This window comes from Pseudophryne corroboree, chromosome 1 (assembly GCF_028390025.1).
Source record: "Pseudophryne corroboree isolate aPseCor3 chromosome 1, aPseCor3.hap2, whole genome shotgun sequence".
Classification (NCBI taxonomy): Eukaryota; Metazoa; Chordata; class Amphibia; order Anura; family Myobatrachidae; genus Pseudophryne; species Pseudophryne corroboree.
In genome coordinates, this window is record NC_086444.1 from 266719713 (window position 1) to 266735412 (window position 15700).

The window sequence follows — 15700 nt, forward strand, 5'->3', positions numbered from 1 at the left end:
TGGGGACTGGGGACCACCAGTATAATATTATATAGGAGGAGTAAAGTGCAGAGTTTTGCTGACCAGTGACCACCAGTATATAATATATAGCATTACAGTACAGTAGGCCACTGCTGTACCTACCTCTGTGTCGTCATTAAGTATACTATCCATCTACATTCTATACCTGTGGTGCATTTTAGTTTTGCAGTTTGCTGACACAGTGACCACAAGTATACTATATATAGCAGTACGGAAGGCCACTGCTGTACCTACCTCTGTGTCGTCATTAAGTATACTATCCATCTACATTCTATACCTGTGGTGCATTTTAGTTTTGCAATTTGCTGACACAGTGACCACCAGTATACTATATATAGCAGTACGGAAGGCCACTGCTGTACCTACCTCTGTGTCGTCATTAAGTATACTATCCATCTTCATTCTATACCTGTGGTGCATTTTAGTTTTGCAGTTTGCTGACACAGTGACCACCAGTATACTATATATAGCAGTACGGAAGGCCACTGCTGTACCTACCTCTGTGTCATCATTAAGTATACTACCCATCTACATTCTATACCTGTGGTGCATTTTAGTTTTGCAGTTTGCTGACACAGTGACCACCAGTATACTATATATAGCAGTACGGAAGGCCACTGCTGTACCTACCTCTGTGTCTTCATTAAGTATACTATCCATCTACATTTTATACCTATGGTGCATTTTAGTTTTGCAGTTTGCTGACACAGTGACCACCAGTATACTATATATAGCAGTACGGAAGGCCACTGCTGTACCTACCTCTGTGTCGTCATTAGGTATACTATCCATCTACATTCTATACCTGTGGTGCATTTTAGTTTTGCAGTTTGCTGACACAGTGACCACCAGTATACTATATATAGCAGTACGGAAGGCCACTGCTGTACCTACCTCTGTGTCGTCATTAAGTATACTATCCATCTACATTCTATACCTGTGGTGCATTTTAGTTTTGCAGTTTGCTGACACAGTGACCACCAGTATACTATATATAGCAGTACGGAAGGCCACTGCTGTACCTACCTCTGTGTTGTCATTAAGTATACTATCCATCTACATTTTATACCTGTGGTGCATTTTAGTTTTGCAGTTTGCTGACACAGTGACCACCAGTATACTATATATAGCAGTACGGAAGGCCACTGCTGTACCTACCTCTGTGTCGTCATTAAGTATACTATCCATCTACATTCTATACCTGTGGTGCATTTTAGTTTTGCAGTTTGCTGACACAGTGACTACCAGTATACTATATATAGCAGTACGAAAGGCCACTGCTGTACCTACCTCTGTGTCGTCATTAAGTATACTATCCATCTACATTCTATACCTGTGGTGCATTTTAGTTTTGCAGTTTGCTGACACAGTGACCACCAGTATACTATATATAGCAGTACGGAAGGCCACTGCTGTACCTACATCTGTGTCGTCATTAAGTATACTATCCATCTACATTCTATACCTGTGGTGCATTTTAGTTTTGCAGTTTGCTGACACAGTGACCACCAGTATACTATATATAGCAGTACGGAAGGCCACTGCTGTACATACCTCTGTGTCATCATTAAGTTTACTATCCATCTACATTCTATTCCTGTGGTGCATTTTAGTTTTGCAGTTTGCTGACACAGTGACCACCAGTATACTATATATAGCAGTACGGAAGGCCACTGCTGTACCTACCTCTGTGTCGTCATTAAGTATACTATCCAGCTACATTCTATACCTGTGGTGCATTTTAGTTTTGCAGTTTGCTGACACAGTGACCACCAGTATACTATATATAGCAGTACGGAAGGCCACTGCTGTACCTACCTCTGTGTCGTCATTAAGTATACTATCCATCTACATTCTATACCTGTGGTGCATTTTAGTTTTGCAGTTTGCCGACACAGTGACCACCAGTATACTATATATAGCAGTACGGAAGGCCACTGCTGTACCTACCTCTGTGTCGTCATTAAGTATACTATCCATCTACATTCTATACCTGTGGTGCATTTTAGTTTTGCAGTTTGCTGACACAGTGACCACCAGTATACTATATATAGCAGTACGGTACGGAAGGCCACTGCTGTACCTACCTCTGTGTCATCATTAAGTATACTATCCATCTACATTCTATACCTGTGGTGCATTTTAGTTTTGCAGTTTGCTGACACAGTGACCACCAGTATATATAGCAGTACGGTACGGAAGGCCACTGCTCTACCTACCTCTGTGTCGTCAAGTATACTATCCATCCATACCTGTGGTGCATTTCAGTTGTGCGCAGTATATATAGTAGTAGGCCATTGCTATTGATACTGGCATATAATTCCACACATTAAAAAATGGAGAACAAAAATGTGGAGGTTAAAATAGGGAAAGATCAAGATCCACTTCCACCTCGTGCTGAAGCTGCTGCCACTAGTCATGGCCGAGATGATGAAATGCCATCAACGTCGTCTGCCAAGGCCGATGCCCAATGTCATAGTAGAGAGCATGTAAAATCCAAAAAAACAAAAGTTCAGTAAAATGACCCAAAAATCAAAATTAAAAGCGTCTGAGGAGAAGCGTAAACTTGCCAATATGCCATTTACGACACGGAGTGGCAAGGAACGGCTTAGGCCGTGGCCTATGTTCATGGCTAGTGGTTCAGCTTCACATGAGGATGGAAGCACTCATCCTCTCGCTAGAAAAATGAAAAGACTTAAGCTGGCAAAAGCACAGCAAAGAACTGTGCGTTCTTCTAAATCACAAATACCCAAGGAGAGTCCAATTGTGTCGGTTGCGATGCCTGACCTTCCCAACACTGGACGGGAAGAGCTTGCGCCTTCCACCATTTGCACGCCCCCTGCAAGTGCTGGAAGGAGCACCCGCAGTCCAGTTCCTGATAGTCAAATTGAAGATGTCACTGTTGAAGTACACCAGGATGAGGATATGGGTGTTGCTGGCGCTGGGGAGGAAATTGACAAGGAGGATTCTGATGGTGAGGTGGTTTGTTTAAGTCATGCACCCGGAGAGACACCTGTTGTCCGTGGGACGAATATGACCATTGACATGCCTGGTTAAAATACAAAAAAAATCAGCTCTTCGGTGTGGAATTATTTCAACACAAATGCGGACAACAGGTGTCAAGCCGTGTGTTGCCTTTGTCAAGCTGTAATAAGTAGGGGTAAGGACGTTAACCACCTCGGAACATCCTCCCTTATACGTCACCTGCAGCGCATTCATCATAAGTCAGTGACAAGTTCAAAAACTTTGGGTGACAGCGGAAGCAGTCCACTGACCACTAAATCCCTTCCTCTTGTAACCAAGCTCCTGCAAACCACACCACCAACTCCCTCAGTGTTAATTTCCTCCTTACCCAGGAAAGTCAATAGTCCTGCAGGCCATGTCACTGGCAAGTCTGACGAGTCCTCTCCTGCCCGGGATTCCTCCGATGCATCCTTGAGTGTAACGCCTACTGCTGCTGGCGCTGCTGTTGTAGCTGCTGGGAGTCGATCGTCATCCCAGAGGGGAAGTCGGAAGACCACTTGTACTACTTCCAGTAAGCAATTGACTGTCCAACTGTTAGGCGCCGGGGTCCGCTTGTCTGCGCGGCCCGGCGCCTAGCAACTAGAGACGCCATGCGCGTACAGCCGCCGGCTCCCTAGCAACGCTAGACGCCGGGCGCGCTGAGCCGCACGGACCCTAGCAACGGGGACGCCACTGGCGGACCGCGTTCCCCGTTGCTAGGCTTTAGGAAATTAAGATATTCACCTGCTCTCTGGTCGTGCAGCAAGGCAGCTGCACGGCATTTATTCTAATCAGCCTTTAAGCAGCTGATTGGAGGACTCCTTGTTAAATACACTCCCAGGGCTTCTCACAGACGCCGGTAATAGTTTCCTGCATGCTGCCTTTGTTTGCTGAGAGTCTGTTTCCAGTCCTGCTGTATCCGGTCATTCCAGTCCTCAGAAGTCCGGTATTCGGGAGTTGTCATCTAATCCCAGGAGGTCGTTTGGTTCCCAGGAGTCCTGACTGATCACCGTTTTATATCCAGTGGTGTTCGTGAGTTGCGGCTCTGCCGTGTGTTGCGGCTCAGCCGCTTTGCCTTTTATATTTTGTGTTTGGAGCATTTGCGGAGGGTTCCGCTTCCACCAGTCCTCTCTGGTACTCGGCGGTGCCGGGTAGGAGAATTGGACAAGTGGATATTTTGGTTGTCCTTTTCACTGGCGGTTTCTCCGCACATATTATAGTTTTGAGTTAGCTTAGCCCCTGGCCAGGTTGTTTAGTTAGAGGGCCTCTTGTTATCACCCTGTCTCGGATTTCCCTTTGTCTCTCATTAAGACCGGGGGGCATTGGAGTTGGGCAGACATAATCCGCCCTTCAAACGCGGCTGCCAAGGGCTCAAGAAACCATAGTCTCGCAGGGGATTTCTGACAACACGGGTGAGACAACAGAGTTAGGGCGCCAGGGGCTAATTTCCTGTCCTGCTCCCTTCCCCAGCATTCCGTTCCAGTGCTCCGGTCCTTGCCATAAGATCTCCTCTGACCAGAGTGCTGGAATCATAACATTATTACCGGCCATACCAAAACTTAAAATTAAACGGGGTTTAATTTTTTTTCATTCAGTTTTGTGAGAGTTTGTCGGCCTCATGAATCCGACAGGTTTATGGCCAAATCCTGGTCAGCTCTTAGTCAGCCAGATTCAAGAACTTACTCAGATGGTTCAGGATCTTTCTCTTCGGGTGAAGTAGCAGGAAGATCTTTTGCGAGCTTCCCCAAGGGTAGTCCCTGAACCAAAAATGCTTTTGCCTGACCGTTTTTCTGGTGATAGAAAAGAGTTTTTTAATTTTAAAGAATCCTGTAAACTTTATTTTCGTTTAAGACCGACTTCCTCGGGTACTGAATCTCAGCGGGTCGGGATTATTATTTCTTTGCTCCAGGGGGATCCTCAGACCTGGGCATTTGGTTTAAGAGCAGAGGATCCTGCATTGTTGTCAGTTGACGCTTTTTTTGAGTCTTTAGGGCTCTTGTATGATGACCCTGATAGAGAGGCGTCCGCTGAAAGTCAGTTGCGCACCCTCAGACAGGGTAGAAATCCTGCGGAGGTTTATTGTACGGAGTTTCGCCGTTGGTTGAAGGACTGTGGCTGGAATGACCCAGCCCTGCGCAGTCAGTTTCGCCTCGGCTTATCAGAGTCTATAAAAGACAGTCTCCTTCAGTACCCCACTCCTGAGACTCTCGATAAACTCATGGAGCTTTCTATTAAGATTGATCGTCGTCTCAGAGAGCGGAGGGCTGAAAGAGGAGCACCTGTAAGGTCAAGTCCGTGTGTATATTCCATTCCTGAAGACGTAGAGGAGCCCATGCAGATGGGTCTGTCCCGGCTGTCTCCTGAGGAAAGAGCCAGAAGGCAAAATTCTGGTCTTTGTCTGTACAGTGGGGGTAAGGTAATTGCTCGTAATTGTCCGAACAAGTCGGGAAACGCTTTGACCAGGTGAATTGTGAGGGGGTTCACCTAGGTCTGCAGCTTATCTCCTCGAATAACTCCCTTTTAGTCCCAGTTAAAGTTTCCTTTGGCAGCCTCAGTTCTTCGGTGTCGGCTTTTGTTGACAGTGGAGCTGCAGGAAACTTTATGGATTTAACTTGGGCTAAGGCCTTAGGCATTCCTCAGTTACCTTTGGGTAGATGTGTGTAGGTGTGTCACCATGCATGGCTTAGATGGGAGTCCGCTGTCCAATGGGATTATTTCTCTCCGTACACCCCCTGTATTACTTACAGTAGGAGCTCTACATTCCGAGAAAATCGAGTTCTATCTTACCCATTGCCCAGCAGTTCCAGTTGTTCTGGGTCACCCTTGGCTGGCCTTTCATAATCCCACCATTGATTGGCGGTCGGGGGAGATTTCACAATGGGGTACTTTTTGTGATAAGGAATGTATCACGTTTCCAGTCAGAGTAGCAGCTATCATTCCAGAACTCATTCCGGTGGAATACCAGGAGTTTGCTGATGTTTTCTCCAAAGGCAATGCGGACATTCTGCCTCCCCATCGGCCTTATGATTGTGCTATTGAGTTAATTCCTGGTGCCGCATTGCCAAAGGGAAGATTATATGCATTATCCGGGCCAGAAACTGCGGCTATGAATGATTATGTAAAGGAGAGCCTTGAGAAAGAATTTATTAGACCATCAAAATCTCCTTTAAGTGCAGGTTTCTTTTTTGTGGAGAAAAAGGATGGCTCGCTTAGACCTTGTATTGATTTTAGAGCCCTGAATAAGATCTCAGTTAAAAACACCTATCATTTGCCGTTGATTTCTGTACTCTTTGGGGGTAATTCTGAGTTGATCGCAGCAGGAATTCTGTTAGCAACTGGGCAAAACCATGTGCACTGCAGGGGAGGCAGATATAACATGTGCAGAGAGAGTTAGATTTGGGTGTGGTGTGTTCAATCTGCAATCTAATTTGCAGTGTAAAAATAAAGCAGCCAGTATTACCCTGCACAGAAATAAAATAACCCACCCAAATCTATCTCTCTCTGAAAATGTTATATCTGCCACACCTGTAGTGCACATGGTTTTGCCCAGTTGCTAACAGAATTCCTGCTGCGATCAACTCAGAATTACCCCCTTTGATCAGTTACGTTCTGCTGTGATTTTTTCTAAAATTGACCTTAGAGGAGCGTACAACCTCATCCGAATTAATTCTGGAGATGAGTGGAAAACGGCCTTCAGTACTCAGTCGGATCACTACGAATACCTGGTGATGCCGTTCGGCCTGTCCAATGCTCCAGCAGTTTTTTAAGACCTCATTAACGATGTGCTCCGTGACTTCCTAGGGAAATTCGTGGTCGTTTACTTAGACGACATCCTGATTTTTTCTGAATCAATGGAACAACATGTTACCCAGGTGCGTCTGGTTCTTCAAAAGTTACGTGAGAATCATTTATATGCCAAGCTGGAGAAGTGTGAGTTTCATGTCACGGAAGTATCTTTTTTAGGGTACATAATTTCCCCTCAGGGATTTTCCATGGAACCAAAGAAACTCCAGGCCATCCTTAGTTGGGCGCAACCCACCAATTTATAAGCAATTCAGCGCTTTTTAGGGTTTGCGAATTATTATAGGAGGTTCATTCATTCTTTTTCTGACCTGGTTGCTCCCATTGTAGCTCTGACAAAGAAAGGAGCGGATCCTACCAACTGGTCGCGTGAAGCTGAGTTGTCCTTCCGGGCCTTGAAACAAGCCTTTGTCTCGGCTCCAGTCCTCAGACATCCTAATCCGGAATTGCCCTTTGTGGTGGAGGTTGATGCCTCGGAGGTTGGAGTGGGGGCTATCCTTTCTCAAAAGGATCCGGAGTCTCTGGAGTTACATCCTTGTGCCTTTATGTCCAGGAAATTCTCCTCCGCTGAATCCAACTATGACGTTGCTAATCGGGAGTTACTGGCGGTAAAGTGGGCTTTCGAGGAGTGGAGGCATTGGCTGGAGGGAGCAAAACATACTATTTCTGTATTGACTGACCATAAGAACCTGCAATACATTGAATCGGCTAAGCGGCTAAATGCCCGACAGGCACGTTGGGCATTATTTTTTACGCGTTTCAAATTTATAATCACTTTCAGGCCTGGTTCCAAGAATATTAAGGCTGATGCCCTGTCACGTAGCTTTCTTCCGGTTCACAATAACCATCCTGTTACTCCCATACTTCCATCTTCGGTCATCTGGGCGGGCCTCACACAAGATTTATTTACCCAGTTAAAACAGCTTCAACACCAAGCTCCTAGAATTACTCCTGCTGGTCGTCTTTATGTCCCTGAGTTTTTGAGAGCTACTGTTTTAACGGAATTCCATGATAACAAAGTTTCAGGGCATCCAGGAGTCTCTAAGACATTGGAGTTAGTCTCTCGCTCAGTATGGTGGCCTGGTCTTTCTAAAGACGTCAAGGAATTTGTTTATTCATGTCAGGTTTGTGCACAGCATAAGGTTCCCCGTTCCTTGCCTATCGGGCAACTTATGCCCTTAAATGTTCCTCTCAGGCCATGGTCTCATATTTCCATGGATTTTGTGGTAGACCTTCCCCTTTCAGCCGGATTCTGAGTCATATGGGTGGTAGTGGACCGTTTTAGTAAAATGGCTCATTTTATTGCTCTTCCCCGATTGCCTTCTGCCCAAGGGTAGGCAGTTTTGTTTCTCCGCCATGTATTCAGGCTTCATGGGTTGCCTACTGATATTGTTTCTGATCGGGGTCCACAATTCGTTGCACAATTCTGGAAATGTTTTTGTGCCTCATTGAAGATGAAAATGTCGTTAACATCCGGTTACCACCCACAATCCAACGGGCAAACCGAACGAGTTAACCAATCATTGAAACAATATTTGCGCTTGTATTCAGCCAAACTCCAGAATGATTGGTCCGAGTTTCTTCCGTTGGCTGAATTTGCTTACAATAATTCTTGTCATTCCTCCACTAAAGAGTCTCCATTCTTTTCAGTTTTTGGTTTTCACCCCAGAGCTAATTCTTTTTTTCATCATTCCTCAGTCTCCTCGCTAACCTTAATCTCCCATCTCAGAGCCATTTGGAAAAAAGTGAACCTTGCTCTCAGAAAAGCGGCCTTTCGAGAGAAGAAATTTTCTGACAGGCTCCGACGTCCTTGCACTTTTAAGGTGGGAGATAGGGTGTGGTTGTCGACTCGCAACATCAGGCTTCGACAATCCTCGGCTAGACTGGGACCCAAATTTATTGGGCCATTTCTTATTATTAAAAGAGTCAACCCAGTTGCCTTTCGGTTACGTTTACCAAGATCTCTCAGGATTGGAAATACGTTTCATTGTTCCCTGTTGAAACAATACGTTTCTTCCAGTAGATTTCCTCGGAAGATCTCTCAGGGTAGATCTCCAGTGGATGTACAGGGACAACAGGAGTTCTTGGTAGAGAAGATTCTCGATTCCAAATTGTCCCGGGGTCGGCTGTATTTTCTAGTTCACTGGAAAGGCTATGGTCCGGAGGAAAGGTCTTGGGTCCTGGATAAGGATCTTCATGCCCCGAGGCTCAAGAGGGCATTTTTTCGGGAATTTCCTCAGAAACCTGGCTTTAGGGGTTCCTTGACCCCTCCTCAAGGGGGGGGTACTGTTAGGCGCCGGGGTCCGCTTGTCTGCGCGGCCCGGCGCCTAGCAACTAGAGACGCCGTGCGCGTACAGCCGCCGGCTCCCTAGCAACGCTAGACGCCGGGCGCGCTGAGCCGCACGGACCCTAGCAACGGGGACGCCACTGGCGGACCGTGTTCCCCGTTGCTAGGCTTTAGGAAATTAAGATATTCACCTGCTCTCTGGCCGTGCAGCAAGGCAGCTGCACGGCATTTATTCTAATCAGCCTTTAAGCAGCTGATTGGAGGACTCCTTGTTAAATACACTCCTAGGGCTTCTCACAGACGCCGGTAATAGTTTCCTGCATGCTGCCTTTGTTTGCTGAGAGTCTGTTTCCAGTCCTGCTGTATCCGGTCATTCCAGTCCTCAGAAGTCCGGTATTCGGGAGTTGTCATCTAATCCCAGGAGGTCGTTTGGTTCCCAGGAGTCCTGACTGATCACCGCTTTATATCCAGTGGTGTTCGTGAGTTGCGGCTCTGCCGTGTGTTGCGGCTCAGCCGCTTTGCCTTTTATATTTTGTGTTTGGAGCATTTGCGGAGTGTTCCGCTTCCACAAGTCCTCTCTGGTACTCGGCGGTGCCGGGTAGGAGAATTGGACAAGTGGATATTTTGGTTGTCCTTTTCACTGGCGGTTTCTCCGCACATATTATAGTTTTGAGTTAGCTTAGCCCCTGGCCTGGTTGTTTAGTTAGAGGGCCTCTTGTTATCACCCTGTCTCGGATTTCCCTTTGTCTCTCATTAAACTGGGGGGCATCGGAGTTGGGCAGACATAATCCGCCCTTCAAACGCGGCTGCCAAGGGCTCAAGAAACCATAGTCTCGCAGGGGATTTCTGACAACACGGGTGAGACAACAGAGTTAGGGCGCCAGGGGCTAATTTCCTGTCCTGCTCCCTTCCCCAGCATTCCGTTCCAGTGCTCCGGTCCTTGCCATAAGATCTCCTCTGACCAGAGTGCTGGAATCATAACACCAACAGTCCTTTGCGAGGAAGATGAAATATCACAGCAGTAATCCTGCTGCAAAGCAGATAACTCAGGCCTTGGCAGCCTGGGCGGTGAGAAACGTGGTTCCGATATCCACCATTAATTCAGAGCCAACTAGAGACTTGATTGAGGTACTGTGTCCCCGGTACCAAATACCATCTAGGTTCCATTTCTCTAGGCAGGCGATACCGAAAATGTACACAGACCTCAGAAAAAGACTCACCAGTGTCCTAAAAAATGCAGTTGTACCCAATGTCCACTTAACCACGGACATGTGGACAAGTGGAGCAGGGCAGACTCAGGACTATATGACTGTGACAGCCCACTGGGTAGATGTATTGCCTCCCGCAGCAAGAACAGCAGCGGCGGCACCAGTAGCAGCATCTCGCAAACACCAACTCGTTCCTAGGCAGGCTACGCTTTGTATCACCGCTTTCCAGAATAGGCACACAGCTAACAACCTCTTACGGAAACTGAGGAAGATCATCGCAGAATGGCTTACCCCAATTGGACTCTCCTGGGGATTTGTGACATCGGACAACGCCAGCAATATTGTGCGTGCATTACATCTGGGCAAATTCCAGCACGTCCCATGTTTTGCACATACATTGAATTTGGTGGTGCAGAATTATTTAAAAAACGACAGGGGCCTGCAAGAGATGCTGTCGGTGGCCCGAAGAATTGCGGGCCACTTTCGGCATTCAGCCACCGCGTACAGAAGACTGGAGCACCACCAAACATTCCTGAACCTGCCCTGCCATCATCTGAAGCAAGAGGTGGTAACGAGGTGGAATTCAACCCTCTATATGCTTCAGAGGATGGAGGAGCAGCAAAAGGCCAGCCTATACATCTGCCCACGATATAGGCAAAGGAGGGGGAATGCACCTAACTCAAGCGCAGTGGAGAATGATTTCAACGTTGTGCAAGGTTCTGCAACCCTTTGAACTTGCCACACGTGAAGTCAGTTCAGACACTGCCAGCCTGAGTCAGGTCATTCCCCTCATCAGGCTTTTGCAGAAGAAGCTGGAGACATTGAAGGAGGAGCTAAAACAGAGCGATTCCGCTAGGCATGTGGGACTTGTGGATGGAGCCCTTAATTCGCTTAACCAGGATTCACGGGTGGTCAATCTGTTGAAATCAGAGCACTACATTTTGGCCAACGTGCTCGATCCTAGATTTAAAACCTACGTTGTATCTCTCTTTCCGGCAGACACAGGTCTGCAGAGATTCAAAGAACTGCTGGTGAGAAAATTGTCAAGTCAAGCGGAACGTGACCCGTCAACATCTCCTCCTTCACATTCTCCCGCAACTGGGGGTGCGAGGAAAAGGCTAAGAATTCCTAGCCCACCCGCTGGCGATGATACATGGCAGTCTGGAGCGAGTGCTGACATCTGGTCCGGACTGAAGGACCTGCCAATGATTACTGACATGTCGTCTACTGTCACTGCATATGATTCTCTCACCATGGAATGAATGGTGGAGGATTATATGAGTGACCACATCCAAGTAGGCACGTCAGACAGTCCGTACGTATACTGGCAGGAAAAAGAGGCAATTTGGAGGCCCTTGCACAAACTGGCTTTATTCTACCTAAGTTGCCCTCCCTCCAGTGTGTACTCCGAAAGAGTGTTTAGTGCAGCCGCTCACCTTGTCAGCAATCGGCGTACGAGGTTACTTCAAGAAAATGTGGAGAAGATGATGTTCATCAAAATGAATTATAATCAATTCCTCAGTGGAGACATTCACCAGCAGCAATTGCCTCCACAAAGTACACAGGGACCTGAGATGGTGGATTCCAGTGGGGACAAATTAATAATCTGTGAGGAGGGGGATGTACACAGTGAAAGGGGTGAGGAATCGGAGGATGATGATGAGGTGGACATCTTGCCTCTGTAGAGCCAGTTTGTGCAAGGAGAGATTGATTGCTTCTTTTTTTGGTGGGGGCCCAAACCAACCAGTCATTTCAGTCACAGTCGTGTGGCAGACCCTGTCTCTGAAATGATGGGTTCGTTAAAGTGTGCATGTCCTGTTTATACAACATAAGGGTGGGTGGGAGGGCCCAAGGACAATTCCATCTTGCACCTCTTTTTTCTTTAATTTTTCTTTGCATCACATGCTGTTTGGGGACAATTTTTTTGAAGTGCCATCCTGCCTGACACTGCAGTGCCACTCCTAGATGGGCCAGGAGTTTGTGTCGGCCACTTGTGTCGCTTAGCTTAGTCACACAGCGACCTTGGTGCGCCTCTTTTTTTCTTTGCATCATGTGCTGTTTGGGGACAATTTTTTTGAAGTGCCATCCTGCCTGACACTGCAGTGCCACTCCTAGATGGGCCAGGTGTTTGTGTCGGCCACTTGTGTCGCTTAGCTTAGTCACACAGCGACCTTGGTGCGCCTCTTTTTTTCTTTGCATCATGTGCTGTTTGGGGCCAATTTTTTTGAAGTGCCATCCTGCCTGACACTGCAGTGCCACTCCTAGATGGGCCAGGTGTTTGTGTCGGCAACTTGTGTCGCTTAGCTTAGTCACACAGCGACCTTGGTGCGCCTCTTTTTTTCTTTGCATCATGTGCTGTTTGGGGACTATTTTTTTGAAGTGCCATCCTGCCTGACACTGCAGTGCCACTCCTAGATGGGCCAGGTGTTTGTGTCGGCCACTTGTGTCGCTTAGCTTAGCCATCCAGCGACCTTGGTGCAAATTTTAGGACTAAAAATAATATTGTGAGGTGTTCAGAATAGACTGGAAATGAGTGGAAATTATGGTTATTGAGGTTAATAAAACTATGGGATCAAAATGACCCCCAAATTCTATTATTTAAGCTGTTTTTTAGGGTTTTTTGTAAAAAACACCCGAATCCAAAACACACCCGAATCCGACAAAAAATTTTCGGTGAGGTTTTGCCAAAACGCGTCCGAATCCAAAACACGGCCGCGGAACCGAATCCAAAACCAAAACACAAAACCCGAAAAATGTCCGGTGCACATCACTAATTATTACAAACGTATATCAATGATTCAATAATTGATATGAAGTTTGTTGTATCCAGTGTCATTTTTGTTCCCCACTAACTGCTGCTAGAAAGTCTACGGAGAAATTAGGAATGCACAGAAATTAGAGAACCGAGCCCACCCAAACTTCCAGAATGTATCGGGTTTTCCCAAAAAGTTTGGATTCCACACTGAGGCAAAATGTCATCATCCCGGCGACAAATCTCATGGTTTTGGATGCAATATAAGTAGTTACATGGTGATTTTTGGCATCATTTCACACATGACACTGGAGAGAGTCAGGGCACTGTCTGACAGGCACTCACATGAGAGTCAGTAGACTCAAGACACTGACGGGCACCCACATGTCCCTTCTTGATTGTACTGTCCAAGCTAGATGGATCATGTAGGCAGATAGCAGAACATTATTACTTTCATTTTGGCTAAGTGTGTCACACTGGTGCAGTAACATAAATGCAGCAGCTTGGTGCAAGCCCAGGGGTCCTAATACATACAGGGTCAGTGTTAACCCTTGGTGAACAGTGCACACTGAGGTTTTTTTTTTGTCATTGCCTGCAGTACAGCCCAGAGGTCATAATACAGGGGCAGCATTAACTTCTTGGTGTACTATGCACACTGATATTTTTTGCCACTGCTCGCAGTGCAGCATTAACCCATTACTGGTGCACAGTGGTGCATGCACCATTACTATAATATTTATTTTGTACAACTTGTGTGTTCAAAAAAGCTCAATAGGTGCCGTACTGACTTCATAAATTTAAGTACTGTGACTCCGCAGTATGAGTTATCATTTGTGAAAAAAGCTGCTATATTTTTAGTACAACTTGTGGATTCAATGAGTCTCAGTAGTTGCTGTGCCACTGTGTTAATAAATGTAAGAACTGAGTCGATATGGATCATGATCAGTCAATAGAAGAGCAGGAGCAGCAATCAAGTACTAATGCTGTTTACTAGTACTACAACATCTACTAAAAGTGGTCCAGGGGGTAGAAAGTTTAGGAAAGGGCACCTGTGTTCAAAATTGTTCACAATGTTAAAAAAAGGGTAGCGGTGTTACATTAAAAAACAAAAAATGAGTGCCCCCCCTCAAAAAAGGCTGAAGAACAAACCATATGCTCAAAAATCTCTTAGGAGAATCTAGGGTTATCATCATTAGCTATTTTTAGTCTGACATTTCTCACACTGTATTCATAAAGAAGCTTCCTTTACCTCCTTCCACCATTTCTGCTCCATCTACAAATGTGGGGTAAGCCGTGCAAATAAAGTTGGTGATGATGGTACTATAGAAAATGAGTATGCTAGTGTGGAAGTGAAATAGGAGGAGGGAGATATTTTGTACTTTCGGACGATCCTGTTTTCATCACATTGGGGCATGCCCTGTGCTCAGAGACACTGCTGCCCCATGGGTGGGATGGTAGAACAGTGTCCAAAAATTGGTACTATCTCGACATAATTGGGATGGTTGGCAGGTATGTTATCTTCATATGCTTACCTTAACCTATCTGTGTTATATTAAAATACCTATAACTTAACTTTTACCTACACAGTGACTAATGTACATTTTCAGACTATTGGCTTAGCTCCCATAATGACTTCCCCACTAATAATAATAAAACACTGTAGCCACACAATTATGTTTTTCACTTTTTAAAAATGCATAGGAAATTTTATCCTCACACCACATCCAAGGTGTGTGGAAAGCCATGCAGTTTTCATTTTCCATGACTGTGCCCAGCATTTTGCAAAGAATACATCATGGGTGTTTATTACTGTTACTTTTGAATCCCTTTTTAGTGATTGAAGAAACATTTTACACCAGCAATGATTATCTAACTGTAACCTACACTTGTTTGTATAAGTAAATTACCTTCACATTTCTGTGATGTTTCACTCTGCTTGTGACCAACAGGACACCTGCACTCGTAAGATCCATCTGTGTTAATGCAGTTTCCTCCTTGGCATAGGCCTGGGATTGCTTGGCATTCATCAACATCTAGAATGTAAAATAACTGGGTAAGGAAAGAACATGTGTATACTGCGTAACAGAAAAAACAACACATACAGTATATGAAAACCAGACCTAGATTGACAGCCATGTCTACAGTAGAAGAGGTAGACATAACTTTAGTCATACAGTAGATTACTTTTTGCACAAAGTTGTATGGAAGTGTTTTGAGTTTTGTTTCATTATTTGGCAAATGATATGGTAGTAATTGACGAATGTCAAAATATGAGATACAGTGAAAAGCAGAAGAATCTGGACCATCCTGGAACAACATAGAGTAATTTTGCCCTATTTAACATTTAGAAATATAGAAATGTCTAGGCTAGAATTTGGTTTGCTTAAATTAGCCATAAAAATCTAAGGAGCATGTCATCAAAATGATTTAATACATAATGCAAGATCGAAATTTCAGTACTCTTATTTTTAAGTCTATTCTGGAGAGAGTATAAATAGAAATGACTGAGTCCTACATAAAACTGATCTCTGGAGCTCCATCCAAAATTTACACCAACCCCATTTAATGCTACATCTGAAACCAGTATTCCACAGTGCAGTAAAATAAAGACAGTGGGCTGCTCACAGT

The 15700-nt window shown here is 45.5% G+C and overlaps 1 protein-coding gene across 1 annotated transcript in view; it reads right to left on the reverse strand.

Annotated features, from left to right (window-relative positions):
* Nucleotides 1-15700, reverse strand: part of FBN2 (fibrillin 2) — a 384738-nt gene that overhangs the window by 232961 nt on the left and 136077 nt on the right. The window contains exon 7 of the mRNA XM_063964252.1: nt 14980-15105. Coding sequence (XP_063820322.1) covers nt 14980-15105 — 126 coding nt within the window. The remainder of the gene's footprint in view (nt 1-14979; nt 15106-15700) is intronic.